We start from the raw sequence: 19,345 nt of genomic DNA, 5'->3' as shown, positions 1-19,345 counted from the left end.
AGGAATTGTAGTAAACATTATGTGATATAATTTTGTGTGATGCAAAAATGTGTTCTTTTGATAAAGTTGTGGAAATGCACGTATATTATGCAAACATTGCTATGCTGAGTGAAAAGATAAAGTATTATTCAAATACTGAATCTTACTGGCATTACTGTACTTATGTACCAACCACGTGTACGTATTATAGTTTATTGTACCAACCACGTGTACGTATTATTGCGTATTATTGTTTACGCTAATACATTACATAAGTACCAGATTTAACGAATTCTGACTAGTTTCATTTATTACTAAATTTACAATTTAAAACATAGAAAAGAGAATTACATGCATTGCCAAATCGTTTCTATGGTATTTCAGCAAAATGATAATTTATTAAGTGAACATCACTGACATTCTGGTTGCAGTCGTCACCAAATCTGACTCTTCAAAATTCTCATCGTCTGAATCGGTACTGTCGTTCTTGTCAAGCATGATGGATTTTAAATTCACCCTCTCTCTTCCTCTATGATTCTTGATTAGTGGGGTCATCAACATGGACAGCGTCATAAAATAAATAAGCAATAAAATTAGAGCGGGTGATATGACGCTTTATATTGATATTCTTCGGAATACTAAGATTTAGAACTATTTTCTTTTTGCTGAATTTATCCAAAAAGATAGTGTTGCGCATCGCATTGACTTCCAGTGTCCATAGAAACCCATAGAAAAACATACACTCCCTAGAACGGTTTGTGTAACAGACCGCTCCCATATTTTCCTTTCGCGTTAACAATGTTTTCAACAACATTAAAAATCGAATGCGCTAAAGGTACCTCCAAGTTAATAACAAAAAAGTTTATCTGGCACATTTGAGGAAACTATTCTATCGAATTTGCACGTCTTCAACTGATTTGTGACGGTTTAGTAATTAACTCTCAATTTACTTTTTTCAGAGAATCTTTCCCATCATACGACGCTTCCATCGTATTCTGTGTTGCAGTATATTTTGTGGTACGTATTAAAATGTGCCATAATTAATAGAGATGTCTTTACTGTTCGAGTTAAATAATTTACTGGTAGTAAACTTACGAGTATGACAGATTTACGGAAATAAGTCGTATTGACACGTAGCGCCAGGGAGTTTTACTCAAAATCGCCGAATACGAGTATTTACAATGTTATATCACGAACTTGGCAAGTTGCAAGTTTTTATAGTCGATTTCATCAGGGTCGGTTTTTGGTGAATGCTACGAATGATACAAACCCCATCCTGGCTGCTTGTGTGGTGTTATGTAGCTTTCTTTGTACAGATAAGCAATGGGCCGATGATCAGATCAGAATACACGACCCGGATGTACACGGCGCACCTGATATGATGATGCGTGTGTAATTACGGGCCACTAGTCGCAATCCCTCATCAATCTTCTCCTTAGACCAGTCCGCAGAATTACTGCTCCACACATGTCTGATCAAAATAAAGAAAGGAGTTCCTGGTGTGGGTCTTTTAAAAAGTGAAGAGAAAGTTGCGCTCTGACGCACGTTCATTATGGGAGAACTTCCGTCTGCAACTGCCTGATTGTCCAGTAAATATGCCCAGTTAGCATTAATATCAGCTGAAATTTCTGGCATACCATGGTGGAATGTTATGTTATGTTGGCACGTCTCAGGTAGCAGCTTAACTGTTGTCCTGTATTTATTTTTTGAATTTTTTTGTGAATATTTATTGAACAGCATTGTTCAGTCGTTAGTGCAGTGTTTTCAGTGAAACGCGCTATCTTCCCCGGGTGTATTTTAGCATGTGGCGGGTGCAAAGATTTCTAGCCCGGGTATTATGGGGTTTTGTATCTGTTTTTTTTCCGCGCGGAATGTGTGCTGTTTACAAGAATTTCACCGCGACAGTTATTTTGTTTAGCTCTATTGTTGTAATTTTTATTGTGTTCAATGCCCATGTCGATGTGAAAGGAACCTTTCTATAATCTTCATTTACCACAGTCAAAGGTGATGATAATGTTACTATTCTTGACAAAGGCAAGTTCAAGTTCAAGTACCAATTGTTAAATATAACATACATAATACATATAACAAGCCCAGTAAAGGCAGTTTTGAAGTGTAGTATGTTGTCGTGCAATAAAGTCGAACTGTACTGTATTCATCAAAAGACTGGAGGATGCCATATGGGCCTTGGACTTTTACCAAAACCCCGAACATGCCGTTAACCTCTTTCATATCCGTCATTGAACAAGTAATCCTTGTGTGGTGAAGCTAGTTTCAGTGTGGTTTGGGGGTCATTCGAATCGTGTGATATGCCAACATGCTACTCTTTTCTCTCTCTGTAGCTCTACTTGGAAGCGCGCTGGTTGTGGAGAGGAGTCGGGCTGATGAAACCATTTATACAAGCCGCCTGTCTCTTGGGGGCGTGCTTTATGTCCCTGTTGGGGGTATACCAAAATGCTCATTTTCTCAGCGATGCTATCGCTGGTGCTGTTCTGGGCGGCGGGATTGCCGTGATGACGGTAAGTTCCTACATTCTACAATTTTACGTAGCAATGGGATGTTCTATTAATATGGGCGTGTCTGTGCTGAGGGCGAGGATGTGAACTAACTTGAATGTGAGGGGCCGGGACGATCATTTTAAAAACATATTAAAGCCAGATGAATGAATGAGATTAATTATCTAGAATACACACGGCGACTAATAATTTTGTTAAGTCGATATCCTTACATATATATTGCGTGCGTTATTATTTCCGTGTACGCGTTATTATGAATTGCGGGATATATAAACGCCAAAACGAATTTCAACCCCAGGTTATTTTTTGTTCAGGCAATATTCCAACATATTTCCATGTACTAAATTCAGCTGGTAGTCTGGCTTTGTCCCTTATTTTTTCACCAAGCTACTACATATCGTACCAGGGCTTTCGTGGCAAAACGTGCCGATAGAATGGGGAGGGTGAAATGTAGTAAACAGCGCCATTTTGAAATCATTCGGTTTCGTTTTACTCGTTACCAAACATATAGCCACATAACTTACATGAGGCTTATTCTATGAACAACTATATTCGGTATATATTGTAATTTAATCAATAAAACTTGTTTATGTTTTGTTGTAGGTATTTTATTTCACAAGTTTATTCGGCAGTAGCCACAAACGCCGACTGAAACGCGAAGACGAAGTCGAAATGAATAACTACGTAGTGACGAACAGAAATTCGGCATGGGTGGAGCAGAAGATGTGAACATCATCATCATTTATATATACGAATGGTCTTTATAATAAAGAAACTCGCCATTTCCATGACAACTCAAATGTTTTGTAATAATTCGTGTATATATTCGATATACTAGTACTTTGTGATTGAAGGGCTTAACGTATTCCATATTTGTCTGTGTTATCGTCACGTGACAGTCATTGTAACTTTGTGCAAGTATGTTATTCTTATACGTTTATTTTATTATTGTAAGTTTAAGTTCAAATGCGTTCTTCTGGAACGAGAATAGCGAGAATTATTTATATCTCGATATTATAAATAATCACTTCTATGAATGGAATATTGAAAGATTCGTCCCGAGGCGTGTCTCAATGTTTTTGATAAAGGTCACCACGATTGTCGTATACGACACTTTTTTGTTTGTTTTTATCTTGTATATAACTTTTGAGCAACGTGATCTCTGTATTATACAAAGTTTATTCTATTTTATTATTATTTGTTTGCACCTACATATTTGTACTTATTTTATTTAGAAATGTACATATGATAATATTGTTTTTGATGAAGTCGTATAACCGCAGTAAGTAGTGATTGAATGCCCTTGACTCATTTCTCTCTTTGAATGTAATTGCGTATTAGTTACAAACCAAACTCCTCCCCCCCCCCATACACACATACGCGGAGAGAGAAGCATTTTTTATGCTACATTACTCAACATTAACAATTTTGAACATTTTTACACATTTACAGAAGGTACTGATTTGAAACCCCCACTTTATGATATTAGTATTAATCGTTTGAATGTTTTTCACCCCATCTCCCCGCTCCGCAAAACGGTTTTACTTCGACCGTGCATGTGTTAACTGGCTTGGTTTGGAACGACATCAGAAACCGTGTCACGATTTACTCTCCTCGTCTTTGGTCTATTCGATTGTTTGGCGGACAAATGAGGTATACTTTATGATATTTTAAGTGTAATATTTTGTGCATTTTATTTCAATCTGTGTAAATTATGTTAATCTCGAAGGTGTTTAAACAGTCTCGCAATGTATCGTATTTCACAACAAATGACCAATTACTGGTAGCGAGCCTATACATATAAGAAATGCAATATGTATTGAAGAAAGGGTTTTGAATAATAAATATCATATTTTAGTTTTAAAATACTTGCGTTATTTTACGTGTCCATTGAATGTACCAGTCGCCATGGTTACACAAATTATTCTAAACATTACTCGTTACCAAATTCTGTTTATTTATAATTATATCTGAGATATTTTGGATATATTTATGAACACGCAAAATCTTCGGATTTGTTCAAATTGCAGTTTCTACCCGAGAACCAAGTATTTCGCTATTTTCGATATCAATTGCAAAATGTTAAAATAACATAATTTAGGAAATTTAGGATATTTGAAAATTGATTAAAAAAAGATTTAGTCTTCCACAAAGTAGTATGTATGTCTAACAAATATTTACATGAATGCACAATCTAAAACCCCGCTTAATGAAAAAGTGACTCGTGTCCCCTTCTTAAATTGAATATATCTATACTTGTCCAAAACACTTTTCGGGGTTCTTTTTGGAACAGTAAAATTTGGTAACTGCCTTCATTGGTGTTACTTCACCTATATAAAAGTTCAAGAAAAAATTATGAGAACAAAGGCGTGTAAAAGTCATAGAAGTCAGGAGAACAAAGGTGTATACACATTTCATTTATGGTATAATTGATAAGATTTGAAAATAGTCGTACATGAAAAACAGGGCATTTAGTGTATATAAAGTCGTGTAATTAAGCAACAGATGGGATTTAAATAAGATGTATGAACCACCTTTACGATTTACTACAAGTACACACATGTAGACGTACTTCACCCTTTGTGGTAACATACATCCCACAGCATGGCCAGCGGAAAAAGTCACACAATTGAAGAGTTTAATATCAGGATTCCATGTTGCCATCCGTATTATGTATTTGACAGTGAACAGACTCATGATATAGAGAATAATACTGAGAGCGTCAAATGTACTTGAATGAATGAATGAATCACACTAGTATGTGTCACGTTACATAATAATATGGGATTCCATACAGGATACTTGTGTATGTCACGTTACATAATTATATGGGGTTTCAGACAGGATACTTGTGTGTGTCACGTAACATAATTATATGGGATTCCATAAGGATACTTGTGTATGTCACGTTACATAGTTATATGGGATTCCAGACAGGATACTTGTGTGTGTCACGTTACATAATTATATGGGATTCCATACAGAATACTGGTATGTGTTACGTTACATAATTATATGGGATTCCAGAAAGAATGTTTGTGTGTGTCACGTTACATAATTATATGGGACTCCATACAGGATACTTGTGTATGTCACGTTACATAGTTATATGGGATTCCATAAGGATACTTGTGTGTGTCACATTACATAATTATATGGGATTCCATAAGGATACTTGTGTATGTCACGTTACATAGTTATATGGGATTCCAGACAGGATATTTGTGTGTGTCACGTTACATAATTATATGGGACTCCATACAGAATACTGGTATGTGTTACGTTACATAATTATATGGGATTCCAGAAAGAATGTTTGTGCGTGTCACGTTACATAATTATATGGGATTCCATACAAGATACTTGTGTATGTCACGTTACATAATTATATGGGATTCCATAAGGATACTTGTGTATGTCACATTACATAGTTATATGGGATTCCAGACAGAATACTTGTGTGTGTCACGTTACATAATTATATGGGATTCCATACAAAATACTGGTGTGTCACGTTACATAATTATATGGGATTCCAGACAGGATACTTGTGTGTGTCATGTTACATAATTATATGGGATTCCATGCAGGATACTTGTGTGTGTCACGTTACATACTTATATGAGATTCCAGACAAGATACTTGTGTATGTCACGTTACATAATTATATGGGATTCCCGACAGGATACTTGTGTGTGTGACGTTACATAATTCTATGGGATTCCATACAAAATACTGGTGTGTCACGTTACATAATTATATGGGATTCCAGACAGGATACTTGTATGTATCACGTTACAAAATTATATGGAATTCCATACATGATAGTTTCGTGTGTCACGTTACATAATTATATGGGATTCCAGACAGGACACTGGTATGTGTGTCACATTACATAATTATATGGGATTCCAGACAGGATACTTGTGTGTGTTACTTTATATAATTATATGGGATTCCAGACAGAATACTTGTGTGTGTCACGTTACATAATTATATGTGGTATTCCATACAGGATAGTTTCGTGTGTCACGTTACATAATTATATGGGATTCCATACAGAATACTTTTGTGTGTCACGTTAGATAATTATATGGGATTCCATACAGAATACTAGTGTGTGTCACGTTACATAATTATATGGGATTCCAGACAGGATACTAGTGTGTGTCACTTTACATAATTATATGGGATTCCAGACAGAATATTGGTATGTGTCACGTTACATAATTATATAGGATTCCAGACAGGATACTAGTGTGTGTCACGTTACATAATTATATGGGATTCCATACAGAATACTAGTGTGTGTCACGTTACATAATTATATAGGATTCCATACAGAATACTAGTGTGTGTCACGTTACATAATTATATGGGATTCCATACAGAATACTAGTGTGTGTCACGTTACATAATTATATGGGATTCCAGACAGGATACTTGTGTGTGTCACTTTACATAATTATATGGGATTCCAGACAGAATATTGGTATGTGTCACGTTACATAATTATATAGGATTCCAGACAGGATACTAGTGTGTGTCACGTTACATAATTATATGGGATTCCATACAGAATACTAGTGTGTGTCACGTTACATAACTATATAGGATTCCATACAGAATACTTGTGTGTGTCACGTTACATAATTATATGGGATTCCATACAGAATATTAGTGTGTGTCACGTCACATAATTATATGGGATTCCATACAGAATACTTGTGTGTGTCACGTTACATAATTATATGGGATTCCAGATAGAATATTGGTATGTGTCACGTTACATAATTATATGGGATTCCATACAGAATACTAGTGTGTGTCACGTTACATAATTATATGGGATTCCATACAGAATACTAGTGTGTGTTACGTTACATAATTATATGTGGGATTCCATACAGGATACTTGTGTGTGTCACTTTACATAATTATATGGGATTCCAGACAGGATACTTGTGTGTGTGACGTTACATAATTATATGGGATTCCATACAGGATAGTTTCGTGTGTCACGTTACATAATTATATGGAATTCCATACAGGATAGTTTCGTGTGTCACTTTACATAATTATATGTGGGATTCCATACAGGATAGTTTCGTGTGTCACGTTACATAATTATATGGGATTCCAGACAGGGTACTTGTGTGTGTCACTTTACATAATTATATGGGATTCCATACAGAATACTTTTGTGTGTCACGTTACATAATTATATGTGGGATTCCATACAGGATAGTTTCGTGTGTCACGTCACATAATTATATGGGATTCCATACAGAATACTTTTGTGTGTCACGTTACATAATTATATGGGATTCCATATAAGATACTTTTGTGTGTCACGTTACATAATTACATGGAATTCCAGACAGAATACTGGTATGTGTCACGTTACATAATTATATGGAGTTCCATACAGAATATTTTTGTGTGTCACGTTACATAATTATATGTGGGATTCCATACAGGATTCTTTCGTGTGTCACGTTACATAATTATACGGGATTCCAGACAGAATACTGGTGTGTGTGCCACGTTACATAATTATATGGGATTCCATACAGGATACTTTCGTGTGTCACGTTACATAATTATATGAGATTCCATACACAATACTTTTGTGTGTCACGTTACATAATTATATGTGGGATTCCATATGTGATACTTTCGTGTGACACATTACATAATTATATGGGGTTCCATACAGAATACTAGTGTGTGTCACGTTACATAATTATATGGGATTCCAGACAGGATACTTGTGTATGTCACGTTACATAATTATATGGGATTCGATACAGAACACTGGTATGTGTGTCATGTTACAAAATTGTATAGGATTCTATACAGATTACTGGTGTGTGTGCCACGTTACATAGTTATATGGGATTCCATACAGAATACTGGTGTGTGTGTCACGTTATATAATTATATAGGATTTCATACAGAATACTGGTGTGTGTGTGTTACGTTACATAATTATATGTGGGATACTATACAGGATACTTGTGTGTGTCATGTTACATAATTATATGGGATTCCATATAGAATACTGGTGTGTGTGTGTGTCACGTTACATAATTATATGGGATTTCATACAAAATACTGTTGTGTGTGTGTCACGTTACATAATTATATGGGATTCCATACAGAATACTGGTGTGTGTGTGTGTCACGTTACATAATTATATGGGATTTTAGACAGAATACTGGTACGTGTCACGTTACATAATTATATGGGATTCCAGACAGAATACTGGTATGTGTCACGTTACATAATTATATTGGATTCCAGATTCAGTAAAACGTAATTGCACTTTCCGGTTGATGTCTGAAAAAAAAACGTTTCGATGAAAACTCGTACAGAATAAATGTGTTTATTTATTGGTTTCTAAAAGACTCAATATGTACGAAAATGTATGTTTTAATATTGACGTCGTGACTCCATGATGCGAACTAAATCGGAATATGATTTGTCATAAACTAAAATGATGTTTTTGCAAGACACACAACAGTATTCTTTAAATGAAAAATAAACACTAATACGCATGTGCAATAATGTATTTGTACGTGCTAAAAACCAGCGCACATACGTATTAGAGAATGTCATTGTTTTTATCAACCTTATTCAATGTATTCATCAACGTACAACAATACTAAACATGGTATGTTCGTATGCAAATAAAACATTATTAAACATTTAGGCATTTGTGAATTAATGAGATATGAGATGGTCATATTATAACATGTGACATGACAATAAGCATTCTATTTGCGAAGGTACGTAACCATGGTTACACGAGTGTTCTTTGTATACCTATTTTCCCCGATGCTCACTTTGCATTCAGAGGTGTCACGTAGATGTCGCTAAAGACTTTTCAACACTTTTTGGTTGTGAAGAACTTTGCTGAAATCAACATCGTAGAGTTGGTGTTGGCATGGAAACGTGAAGACTTCACAAAACATTGTCTAAGAGAACCTGCATCTCTGTAAAAAAAAATGTTTGTAAGTTATGATCGTCCATTTACGCATCTGTTCCTGCCTCCTTTTAACATGCAACGTGTCTTTATTACCAAACGCTTCAGCGTGGTATTAAGATTTTGTTTTCAGGCTTGGGTGGTACCAAGGTGGAAAATGGTTGCACATATGGGGGGTAATTCCTGGAATTGCAATAGAGAGGGTTCAGGCCGAAATACATATATATAGTGTTTCCATGTTTCGTCTGATATTTCTGTGGTATTCTGCTGCTGTAAATAATGCAAGATTTGTTCCGAAATTCAGTGTGTTGTGTGCACTCCAGGGTTATTCGTTTTATGCTCAAAACACCCCTATTTTTTAATGGCAGAGTCGAATAGTTTCACTCCCACTGGGAAATCTGCATTGTTACTTGAATGAGAGCTAACTAAACACATTTTCCAGACCGGCGAAAGTGTATGCAACAGCCAATTTTAACAGCATGTCACGTGATTTTAGTCTGAATGTCAACATCAAAAGAGGCTAATCCATTTACGCAGGTATAACTGGGAATAGAATATGTGAGGGATTGTATCAACAGAGATGTGTATAATGAAAAGTAACATCTATCCTTCTTTTGAATCGCTGAGCATTTCTGTTTGAAAATGTTTGAATTTGCATGATTTGCAATGTGTTTTTTTTACTGAAACTCCTCTATTGATCGAATCCCGGGTTTGAAAGAGAACGGCACACCACGTGATTCGTTTGAATACAATGGTGAAGGCACGCAAGCATGACTTACGTTGTCAGCAGTAGTCGCTGAGCTTCACGCTACAACTTCACTTGTGATGTTGCTTGTTAGCCGTGGATTGAATTAATCTTGATTACCGGTTAAAATGTTTCTTTATTTGGCGTTGGTGATCTTTATTTGGAACTGGGTAACGTCGCCAGCAGAAACCTGGGATTTTGATGTTGATGGTTGCGCCTCAATGGCAATTGCTAATTTTACTGCGGGTGGATCTTCCAAGAGCCCTTCGGGGTTTATAAAACTCATTCAACATACATAAAGTTCTCTCAATAGTAGTAGTCCATGTGATGTACACCTAATATGCCAAACATGTTGCTGAACGATTTTGCCAATGAAAACAAGCCGGTTGGCGATCCACTCCACTAAAAAAAAACTAGCAATATGTTTTCGGCTGTTGCCATGGTAGGACATGAACGTGAAGCTAACGTCGGTTTATAACTAAAACCGGGCACCGTATACAAAGTTCGCAAAAAAACATTCAGTCCTTAGAAGTCATTTTATTTTATTGCTAGGACGTATGCTGTTGTTAGGGATTGGTCAGTTACTTCGGCCTGGGGGTGGATCAGTAGGGGGGTTACCCTGTTTTTGATTTTGCGAATGGGGGGGGTCACCCTGTTTTCCACAATTCACACACGCGCTTATGCATATATTTTTTTAAATTTTATTTCAGAACAATAGATTAAAAAGTTAATCGTACAAATGTGTTCTTAATAATAACTATTACCCATATTGCCTATAAATTTGTTGATGCAAAAAATGTTATAGGCTAAATATTTTGGGGTTGAAATTGACAAATAACTAACAGATTATGCAATGCGGCAGAGCCCCATGCAATTATACAGTTAAGTTTTGAACACATCCCAAGTCCATGTGATATCAGATTATTTTATTTAAAGTCTGAAGTCACCATTGTATAAGATATTTACTGGATTTATCCAATTGTAGCTGGAGACGGAAAAACACAGCAATTAGTACAAAGAGCAGTGACAGTTTTTGTTCAGCAAATCAAAAAAGTTAAATGGATTCATGTATATAAATAAATAGTTTTTTTGTTTTTTTAACTTTTAAATATGCATATTTTGCTCTGTAAAATACCAAAATCCAACACAAATTTATACAAAAATCAAAGTGTCCTTTGTTTTCATAAGCACAGACTGTGCTTCAGGTGTAAAACTTTCCTGGTCTATAAGATATGAAAGATATATTAAATCCAAATTAGTTTTCAAACCGCCTAGATTCAAATCCTCTTTTCCTATCTTATAAGGGCGTTTATCAAGTGAGTACTCCACAGCTTTGTTTTTATTTCCTATCTTTAGCAGCATAGATTTCCCTACTTCCTGCAGCCTTTTCTGTAGTCGTTTTTTGGCTTTATGCTTCCCCTCCCCTCCTAAGGTGACTGGTCTATTAAATGCAAACACTAAAAATTACGGCAAACCACGATATTTTCAATGCACATCATACATTTTGTAATCATGTCAGAGCCAAAACTGTTAATGTTTCTTTGTTTTTCGGGGGGGGGGGTCAGCATGTTTTAAAATATAATGTTAGGGGGTCGCCCACTTTTTGTTGTTGATAGGGGTGGGTCAACTGAGATTTACAGCTGACAAAATGGAATCTGCCGACCCCCCCCCCCCCAGGCCAGAGTAACTGAACAATCCCTTAAATTTATTAATTCCAACCGATAGTATTTTCTAGATTGCTGGCAGCATTTACAGTTCATTCAAAGTTCAAAGTTGCGTCGGGATTACGTTGATACAGTGTAACAATGTCGGCGTCGGTGATCTCTTACCGGTGTGCAACGTAGCCAAAATAAAAGGCATGAATACAAGACTAGTGGGAGGTAATACATTTGGGGTCAAATGTATTCAAAAAACAGTTTTTGGCTGTTGCCATGGTAGCTGTGGACCAGGATTGTTTTGCCAATTAGTGACGGTACGACCTGCCTGTCAATTATAAACAAAATTAGCCAAGCCAAAAAAAATCTCAGTAAATTGTTGCCCACACTCAAGCGGATTAGAATGAGCTACGTCCATGCTTTTTAATCATAGAAATGTAGGGTGTGATACATTTGGCGTGAAGGTATTAAAAAATTCAGTTGTTGGCTGTTTCCATGGAAACGGTGGTCAGAATTTGTTTTCAGATTTTACCAATAGTAACTTTGTGCCCACACTCAAGCTGAGCAAAATGAGCTATATCAGAGGTGTTGTATCCAAAATTTGTAGGAGATACATTTCCTGATAACTAGGGTGAAGGTGTGACCTACCTGCTAAGTTTGAGCGAAATCGGCCAAGCCAAACAAATCACAGAAGAATTAATACGTGAAAACACTAGAAATCACACACACACACACACAGATACACAAAATTAAAGTGATTTTAAGGGCAATCCAAGTGGAGCGAATCGCCAATACCATGTTCATTTGCATATTGACCGTGAAAATACCAAAAACATCATTGCATGGGTGATATGCAAATTAGTTTTAGTCAAAATACGTTACTGCTTAGAAGTACCATTACTGTTGCTCAAATTTCATTTCACTCGGCAAATATATTCATGTACCCAAACGTAAAGTATCGTACTTCTAAATATTGTTTATTTCTGCTATGTTTCGAAAAACGCTACTCTTGAACGGACTACTTTATTCGCTCTCAGACCTCATTTGCATATGGGGTGTGGAAGTACCGATTTTGATTTCAGGGACGAATCAAAATAAACTGCAGTATATATGTAATAATGTGGAATACTTTCACTGTGAACTTTTTTCCGCTAAAATAAATTCCAGTGAAAATGCCATTTCCCTCATACTCTATTGAGACTTGACACAGCACAGTGAAAATTTGATTCACACCGTATGCTTGAAAACTTTTCATCGAAAATAAATTAAGTGAAATTCTGTGTGATTTCATGAGAGTTGAAAATGAAAAAATTATATGACGCCCAACCCTACCACTCCATACACAATGTAACCACACCTCAAAAACATCCTTTCACCAGTGTATTCTATTTGAATTCAGGAGAAATTTAAATGAACAAATTATATGACAACGAACTTAATTATAATGTCAACCTCTAGTTCAGCACTGATTAAATAAACTACCTCGTCTTTATGCCAACTTGAAGTTATTCAATGCCTACACCAGTGACTTCAAAATCTATGTTTCAATTCCAGGAATTTCACTTGCTATTAATTGTATGGGAGTGCCAGTCTTTTATTTTCTATTGTAATGTCAATTTCTTGTGATTACTCGGAAAATGAAGCTGTAACCACAGACCACAGTGCTGCAACTAAATCCTGGTATAAGCAGCGGTTAGACAGTCTTGAACTATGCATGTGAAGCCAGCTGAGAGGTATATCCAATCCTATAGATTTCTCATTGTTTGGTAACTATTTGCTGCAAATGCAACAAAAATCAATATAAAAATATTACCCACACAGCATTCTACAGGTTACTTGTTGTTTTGATTTTGTTTGAGTCAGAGCAGTGTAATGCAAATGAGGGCGTGTATTATGCTACCCGCATTGGGCTTCCGCTGCGATTGAATCCATACACAAGTCAAGGAAGACGCATTGTAGACATTTGGATACGTAAAACCAGGATTGTCCCAACATGGCGGAAGGGAAAGACGTTCCGGTTTTTACCGTGTTTCTAGATATTTTCATATTTCTAATAGTCGGTAAGTCAAAATTGTTGTCTTTCAAGTTGTTTTAACTAACATTTCGTTTTCTGGCTGCGTATCGCCGTGTACCGCATGGGAACTCATTGTCACCGCATTAGTGTAGCCGTGACGTTTACCGCGAAAAACTCACCTTTGTGTTTCCGACCTATTCATACGTCCAATCTAAATGTTCGACAAGAGTGAGTTTAGCTGGGACTAGTCTAATAGATTTGTTCGTTAGTTAGTCGGTGTGTTCTTTCGGTTTTCCGCGCCCCGTGCTCAGTGAGCCAACTACTTGGAAGCCCCCGGGATAAGCTCGCCATTGGTCGTCACTGAATCCAGCCACGGTTTTAGTAACCGTGATCCAGCCAACTTGAATGACCAATGTATGTGTTAATTAAGTTACATTCTCACCATTTGACCGGAAATACGCGGTGCATATATGTGGTTATTATCTGCATGAGAACGTACGCAAATATATACGCACGACCTTGCTCCGACAATCACGGCGCTCATGGCTGGGTCAGCAATAGCGTTTGGTAAGCCATGCATTGATATCACGAGTAGCGGCAGAAACCAAACGTTTTGCCCTTAAACAAACACGCTGTTTAGGTTTCTTTTGTTGTACAAAAGTGACCCTGGGGTTACGCAAATCAATTCATACATTACTTTCACTTGAAGGTAAACAGAATAGACCTCGCTCTTATACTCAGATTACATAGGTAAATTCTGCCTAAATATATACTAATACCTGAGTTGTCTTAGTCGTATTAATAGAAAAAAACACTCGTTTACATTCGCTCTATTGATTAACTTGGTACACGCGATGCAAACACACTTTTGCTAGGCAATTCAGTTCCGGATATTTTTTTTGTAATCTTAATTTCAGTGGCTGGCTCGCTGGCTGAAAGTCAGAACAATAAACTCTGAAATAATACTCGAATTATTATTTTTTTTTAATTATGAAATTTAGTTGAAATTAAATTAACTTTGACCAATTTTCAATTAAAGCGCGGTGGTCGTCGCGCAGCGCGTGTTTGAATTTCATGTAAATAAACAATGTATTTTACACGCGTTGTATACGTCGCTATGAGTCCCATATCAAAAAGGACGCGGCACGACGATTACCGCCCTTTAAATATAATCTCTACAAAACTAGAAATGTAATTTGAATTCAATCTATGTAATGTGTTCAGTCATATGGTGTATTTATTTTGGTGTTGTATTTATGGTACAGTGTAATTCATTAAATTCGGTTCGATTCATTGCCAAAATAAACAAGATTGTGTCCGCTAACCGACTGCATATAACGTGACCATTAGGGAGAACGATGCTACCATATAACAGCCCCATCATTTTTTCCTATCCCAGATAAACAAATAAAAATAAATTCACAACTCACCAATTAATCAATCAATCAATTAGTTAATTCAATAATGTTTTCTGTGGTAATTTGTTCACATGTAAATGTGAGAGAAAAGTTTACAACAATCATTTTTTGGCTGACCCCATTTTTATATTTGAGTGTGTTTTATGGCACCCGGACAAGTATGAAATACTAGTATTCATAGAACATCATCCCCTCTTTTTATTGAAATTTATTTTGTTATTTTTTATTAAACTTCTCTTGACATGCAGATTAGTATGTAATCTGTCTGTTTGTACTTATTATGTCATATATGATTTGGAGTTTCTCAAGTTCCAGAAACTCCGCTCCTGTGAATAGCGCCCTCTAGCAAGTGATTGCTGAACTGTAAATCTGTTTACAACGTCGATGTTTTGATCATTGGTCGGCCTTCAATAAAACAAAATTTGATAAGTTTGCTATATTCCAAATACTGAATGACCACACAACCTACTGTAGGTGTTACTTTGAACGATAATTATTTACACCCTTTTACGTATACACTTACCTGTAAATAAATATTTGTAAATAAGGAATTTGACATGAAAAGATTCTACTTTTGTTCTTTTTTTGTTCTATTTTGCAGAAGCGTCGTTTCTCGTACCGTATTATTTAAATCTGGATCTTCTTCCGACCCGACATCGAGGCTTCACATGTGACGACGCCAGCATCCAACACCCCAAGTACAACCAAACTGTTCCCGAATTATACGTATTAATTGGAACTTTTGCAATCATTATTTTTGTAAGTTTTTCGAATATACTTGTTGTACCTGATATCATCTCCATGGTAGTGGACCAGTTAATGTTACCGAATAGTGTTATTGTGGGATATCTTAAACTAGGATTGAGTGGTCCCGCGACATCTGACGAGTGGCTTAATGTTACATGTATTTTAAAAATACGATTAATTGCCAACATCTCTTGTCAGTCCTATACATTTGTGGTGATCGACGTGCGTCCTTTCTTTCCAACCATAGAGCTCTTTTTATGGTTCGACAACGCTACTCCGCTACACCCTTCTCAGCACGTGCATAGTTAAAGACGTCATGACAGTTTTACAACTCTATTGTACTGTGCAGAATAATACAATCAGTATTTCATCTTCTATAATATTACAAAATAAATGAAGATTCCATTTCTATATCAGTTTGTCATAGGTGAACTGCTATATTATTTTCTACATAAAAAGAAGCACGCTCTCTCACGTCTGCGATGCGGCTCGTGGTCATTCCAAATTCATCCGATTGTGTCCAACATATACCAGATGATAGGCCTCTACGTATTCGGGGCAGGCATGAGCTTTATATTCGTACTACTTACCAAGAAGATGGTGGGAAAACTTCGACCGAATTTCATGGCACTCTGCCAGCCGGATTTTTCAAAGATAAATTGTACAGACGGACTGATCCTCGATTTCACGTGTCTCGGAGATTCAGCTGAAGCTGAAGATGCAAGGTAGGTAGAAGACAATGTGTTTCCACATGCTTCCTGTTTTTGCGTAAGCCGAACAGCATGAAATGATCAGCAATTATGCTTACAGAAATAATTATGCGTTTAGATTTGTAATTGTTAAAAATATCAAGTCACAAACAAGGGAATCAATGTTCTTAGTGATACTTCGTGGGATAAATCAATAATTTTATTTTTTTCGCCAAAAATGGGCCCTAAATTTATGTCCTGTATTTGCGCTTATTGCGCCAGTGGTATGTTAAGTGTCTATTTCTATTTGCACATCAAAGTTCAAATTTGTCATATGTTTGTGGGTAAATTCTCCCTGATATTGTCTTCTCGAGAGTCATATTGAGTCATATTGACATGTCACCATTTGCAACTATTTGAATACACATAAGAGTTTGACGACGTTGTGTACCGGCATGTACAACGCCCCTGTCAACTTTTTCATTTTTCACAAAATACTATTGCACAATTTTTACCATTTTTTATTTCAAAGCTATTGATTAATGTAGCCAATGTACATTTGGAGCAAAATTAGCATTCATCAAGATTTGTCGGGAAAAATTATGGCGCTCACTGTCATGGCTGTGTAAGTTAGTGGTCATATAATTCAGTTTTTCTCGTTTTCTCAGGCAATCGTTCCCGTCGGGCCATGCGTCAACATCTTTCTACTGTCTAACGTTCATTGTGGTAAGTCAGTCACGATGTGTCGACCATACTAGAGTGTTGTATTCGTGTAGTTTTAAAATGCAATTTGGAAAATCTAAATTATTTTTAAGACGTTAAATTTTGTTTAATGCACATGCGCTTCGAATAACCTGTACGTATAAGTAAATCCGGAATTGCATTTTTCTTATGATCATGTGTATGTATCGTGTGGCTTTCTTGCATAGTGTTTGTTTGAACGAATACCGATCCAAGAGATTTGTTTCCACCATAACTTTTATGTTTTAATTAAACTGGTGGCAGTCATTTTTTGCGTTTTGTGGAAATCTTTTTTGCGGTCTCACAATTCGTAGACCATCATTGGTCCACCAAACACATATTTTGTTTTCATATTATACATGACATTCATGATGTAGATTCAAGTACAACAACTTATTTTGTGTATAGTTGTGTTCCTAATCCATCATAATTATACTGTCACATGGTCTGTCTAGTGACGATCAGTTATTGGTTCTAGTAAGTGTAATTGATTTTAAATTAACACAAATTATTCACCACTATTATTATTACAACTAGATCACGTGTTTACATGTTATGAATGCAATAACATATGTCAAACGACGTACCCTATTATATTACACATATTTAGTAACTCAGGTTTCTTGTGTGTTTTTTTGTCTAGATATACATTGAAGCTCGACTAATCTGGAGGGGTTCCAGGTTACTGAAAACCTTGTTACAAATTGTCTGTCTCTTGGTGGCTACATTTATCTCACTGTCTAGGGTGTACGACTTCTACCACAGTCTGGGTGACGTCATTGGGGGCGCTGTACTCGGTGTCGGCATAGCAATACTGATGGTAAATTGTTCACAATAGTTAACGACATCTTAAATATTTTAAAATTAGTCCAGTCCTCAGTTTAGTCATGGCAACCAGGTCTTGGGGTCTATATAACATGTTTTGATGGATTCTGGTCTCTAAGATCATGGACTTGTAAAATCATGCATGATGTCATGGTGTCACGCCTAGGTATTTTTCGTAATTTGCATAAATCCATAATGGCCACCATAACACCACTTTTGCGCGTTGTGTCGTCACGCCGACCTGCAGCGTCAATGCACTTTTGCGTATATTCATTATATTTATCTCAACGTACCCCGGATGTAACTAATCTCGAATCCATCACTGTGAGTAGAAAACAATATTAACTTGCATATATTACTTTATAGGCATATCATGTCAGTTCATTGTTTGGGAAAAAGTCCACCGGCATCGAGTTTGAAGACAAGAAGCAAGATACTAGTGTTGAGATGTACAACTATGTTGTTAGTAACCGATCAACGGTACCTGCGTGGAACGAATACACAATGTGAACTTGAAACACGAACAGTCAGACGTCATGGCAGGGTCACGCGACTTGTTACGCGCCTCGGTGCCTACGTAGTCGATCTCCTCCAATTGACGAATGTAAAAAGTAAATACAGACATATATATATGGTTTTTGAACAACTAACACAGTTATGATGTGTGATCCAAGTTGTTTACCAGATAGACTTATACTTAATATTAATTGTATTCGATGTTTTCATCGTCAGATTTTATTGTCATATTTATAGTAAATGAAAATAATTTTAATAGAATGATTGTGACGGCTGTGGTAGTTCACGACTTAATCGCCAATATTATCTTTCTACATTGGTTACCTATTCCTAAACATAGAGGGCGGTAGTCTCCTGGTCGTCATAGGAACAGTGGTCTGCTTACCTTGTAGTTTTTTTCGACTGGATGTGTCAGTTTAGGCTATATTTTTTTCCATTAAAATTCCATTGAAATTGTTGTCGCTTATGTAATCATGTAACCGTACTTGTGGTATTCTTACTCTCATGGGGG

At 36.4% G+C, this 19,345-nt stretch overlaps 2 protein-coding genes across 2 annotated transcripts in view; both read left to right on the top strand.

The window, feature by feature from the left end:
* Nucleotides 1–4,361, top strand: part of LOC100367644 (phospholipid phosphatase 3-like) — a 212,664-nt gene extending 208,303 nt beyond the window's left edge. Inside the window, exons 5-7 of the mRNA XM_002741541.4 lie at nt 939–996; nt 2,322–2,498; nt 3,099–4,361. Coding sequence (XP_002741587.2) covers nt 939–996; nt 2,322–2,498; nt 3,099–3,224 — 361 coding nt within the window. The 3' untranslated portion in view covers nt 3,225–4,361. The remainder of the gene's footprint in view (nt 1–938; nt 997–2,321; nt 2,499–3,098) is intronic.
* Nucleotides 4,362–13,808: 9,447 nt separating this feature from the next.
* On the top strand, nt 13,809–19,292 carry LOC144343123 (phospholipid phosphatase 3-like). Its single transcript, XM_078005843.2, has 6 exons — nt 13,809–13,944; nt 15,918–16,075; nt 16,481–16,788; nt 17,421–17,478; nt 18,137–18,313; nt 18,685–19,292. The coding sequence occupies exons 1-6, from the start codon at nt 13,878–13,880 to the stop codon at nt 18,826–18,828; spliced, it is 912 nt and encodes a 303-aa protein (XP_077861969.1). The 5' UTR covers nt 13,809–13,877; the 3' UTR covers nt 18,829–19,292.
* Nucleotides 19,293–19,345: the final 53 nt, after the last annotated feature.

The sequence above is a fragment of the Saccoglossus kowalevskii genome, chromosome 7 (genome assembly GCF_978046115.1).
Source record: "Saccoglossus kowalevskii chromosome 7, keSacKowa6.1, whole genome shotgun sequence".
Lineage (NCBI taxonomy): Eukaryota > Metazoa > Hemichordata > Enteropneusta > Harrimaniidae > Saccoglossus > Saccoglossus kowalevskii.
This window is presented reverse-complemented; position numbering and strand designations above follow the sequence as displayed.

Bases quoted from the DNA above. Each gene is read 5' to 3' on its own strand.
- LOC144343123 (XM_078005843.2), top strand. From the start codon at position 13,878: ATGGCGGAAGGGAAAGACGTTCCGGTTTTTACCGTGTTTCTAGATATT. The intron at 17,479-18,136 runs GTAAGTCAGTCA...TTTTTTGTCTAG, and splicing joins ACTGTCTAACGTTCATTGTG to ATATACATTGAAGCTCGACT. The intron at 18,314-18,684 runs GTAAATTGTTCA...ATTACTTTATAG, and splicing joins TCGGCATAGCAATACTGATG to GCATATCATGTCAGTTCATT.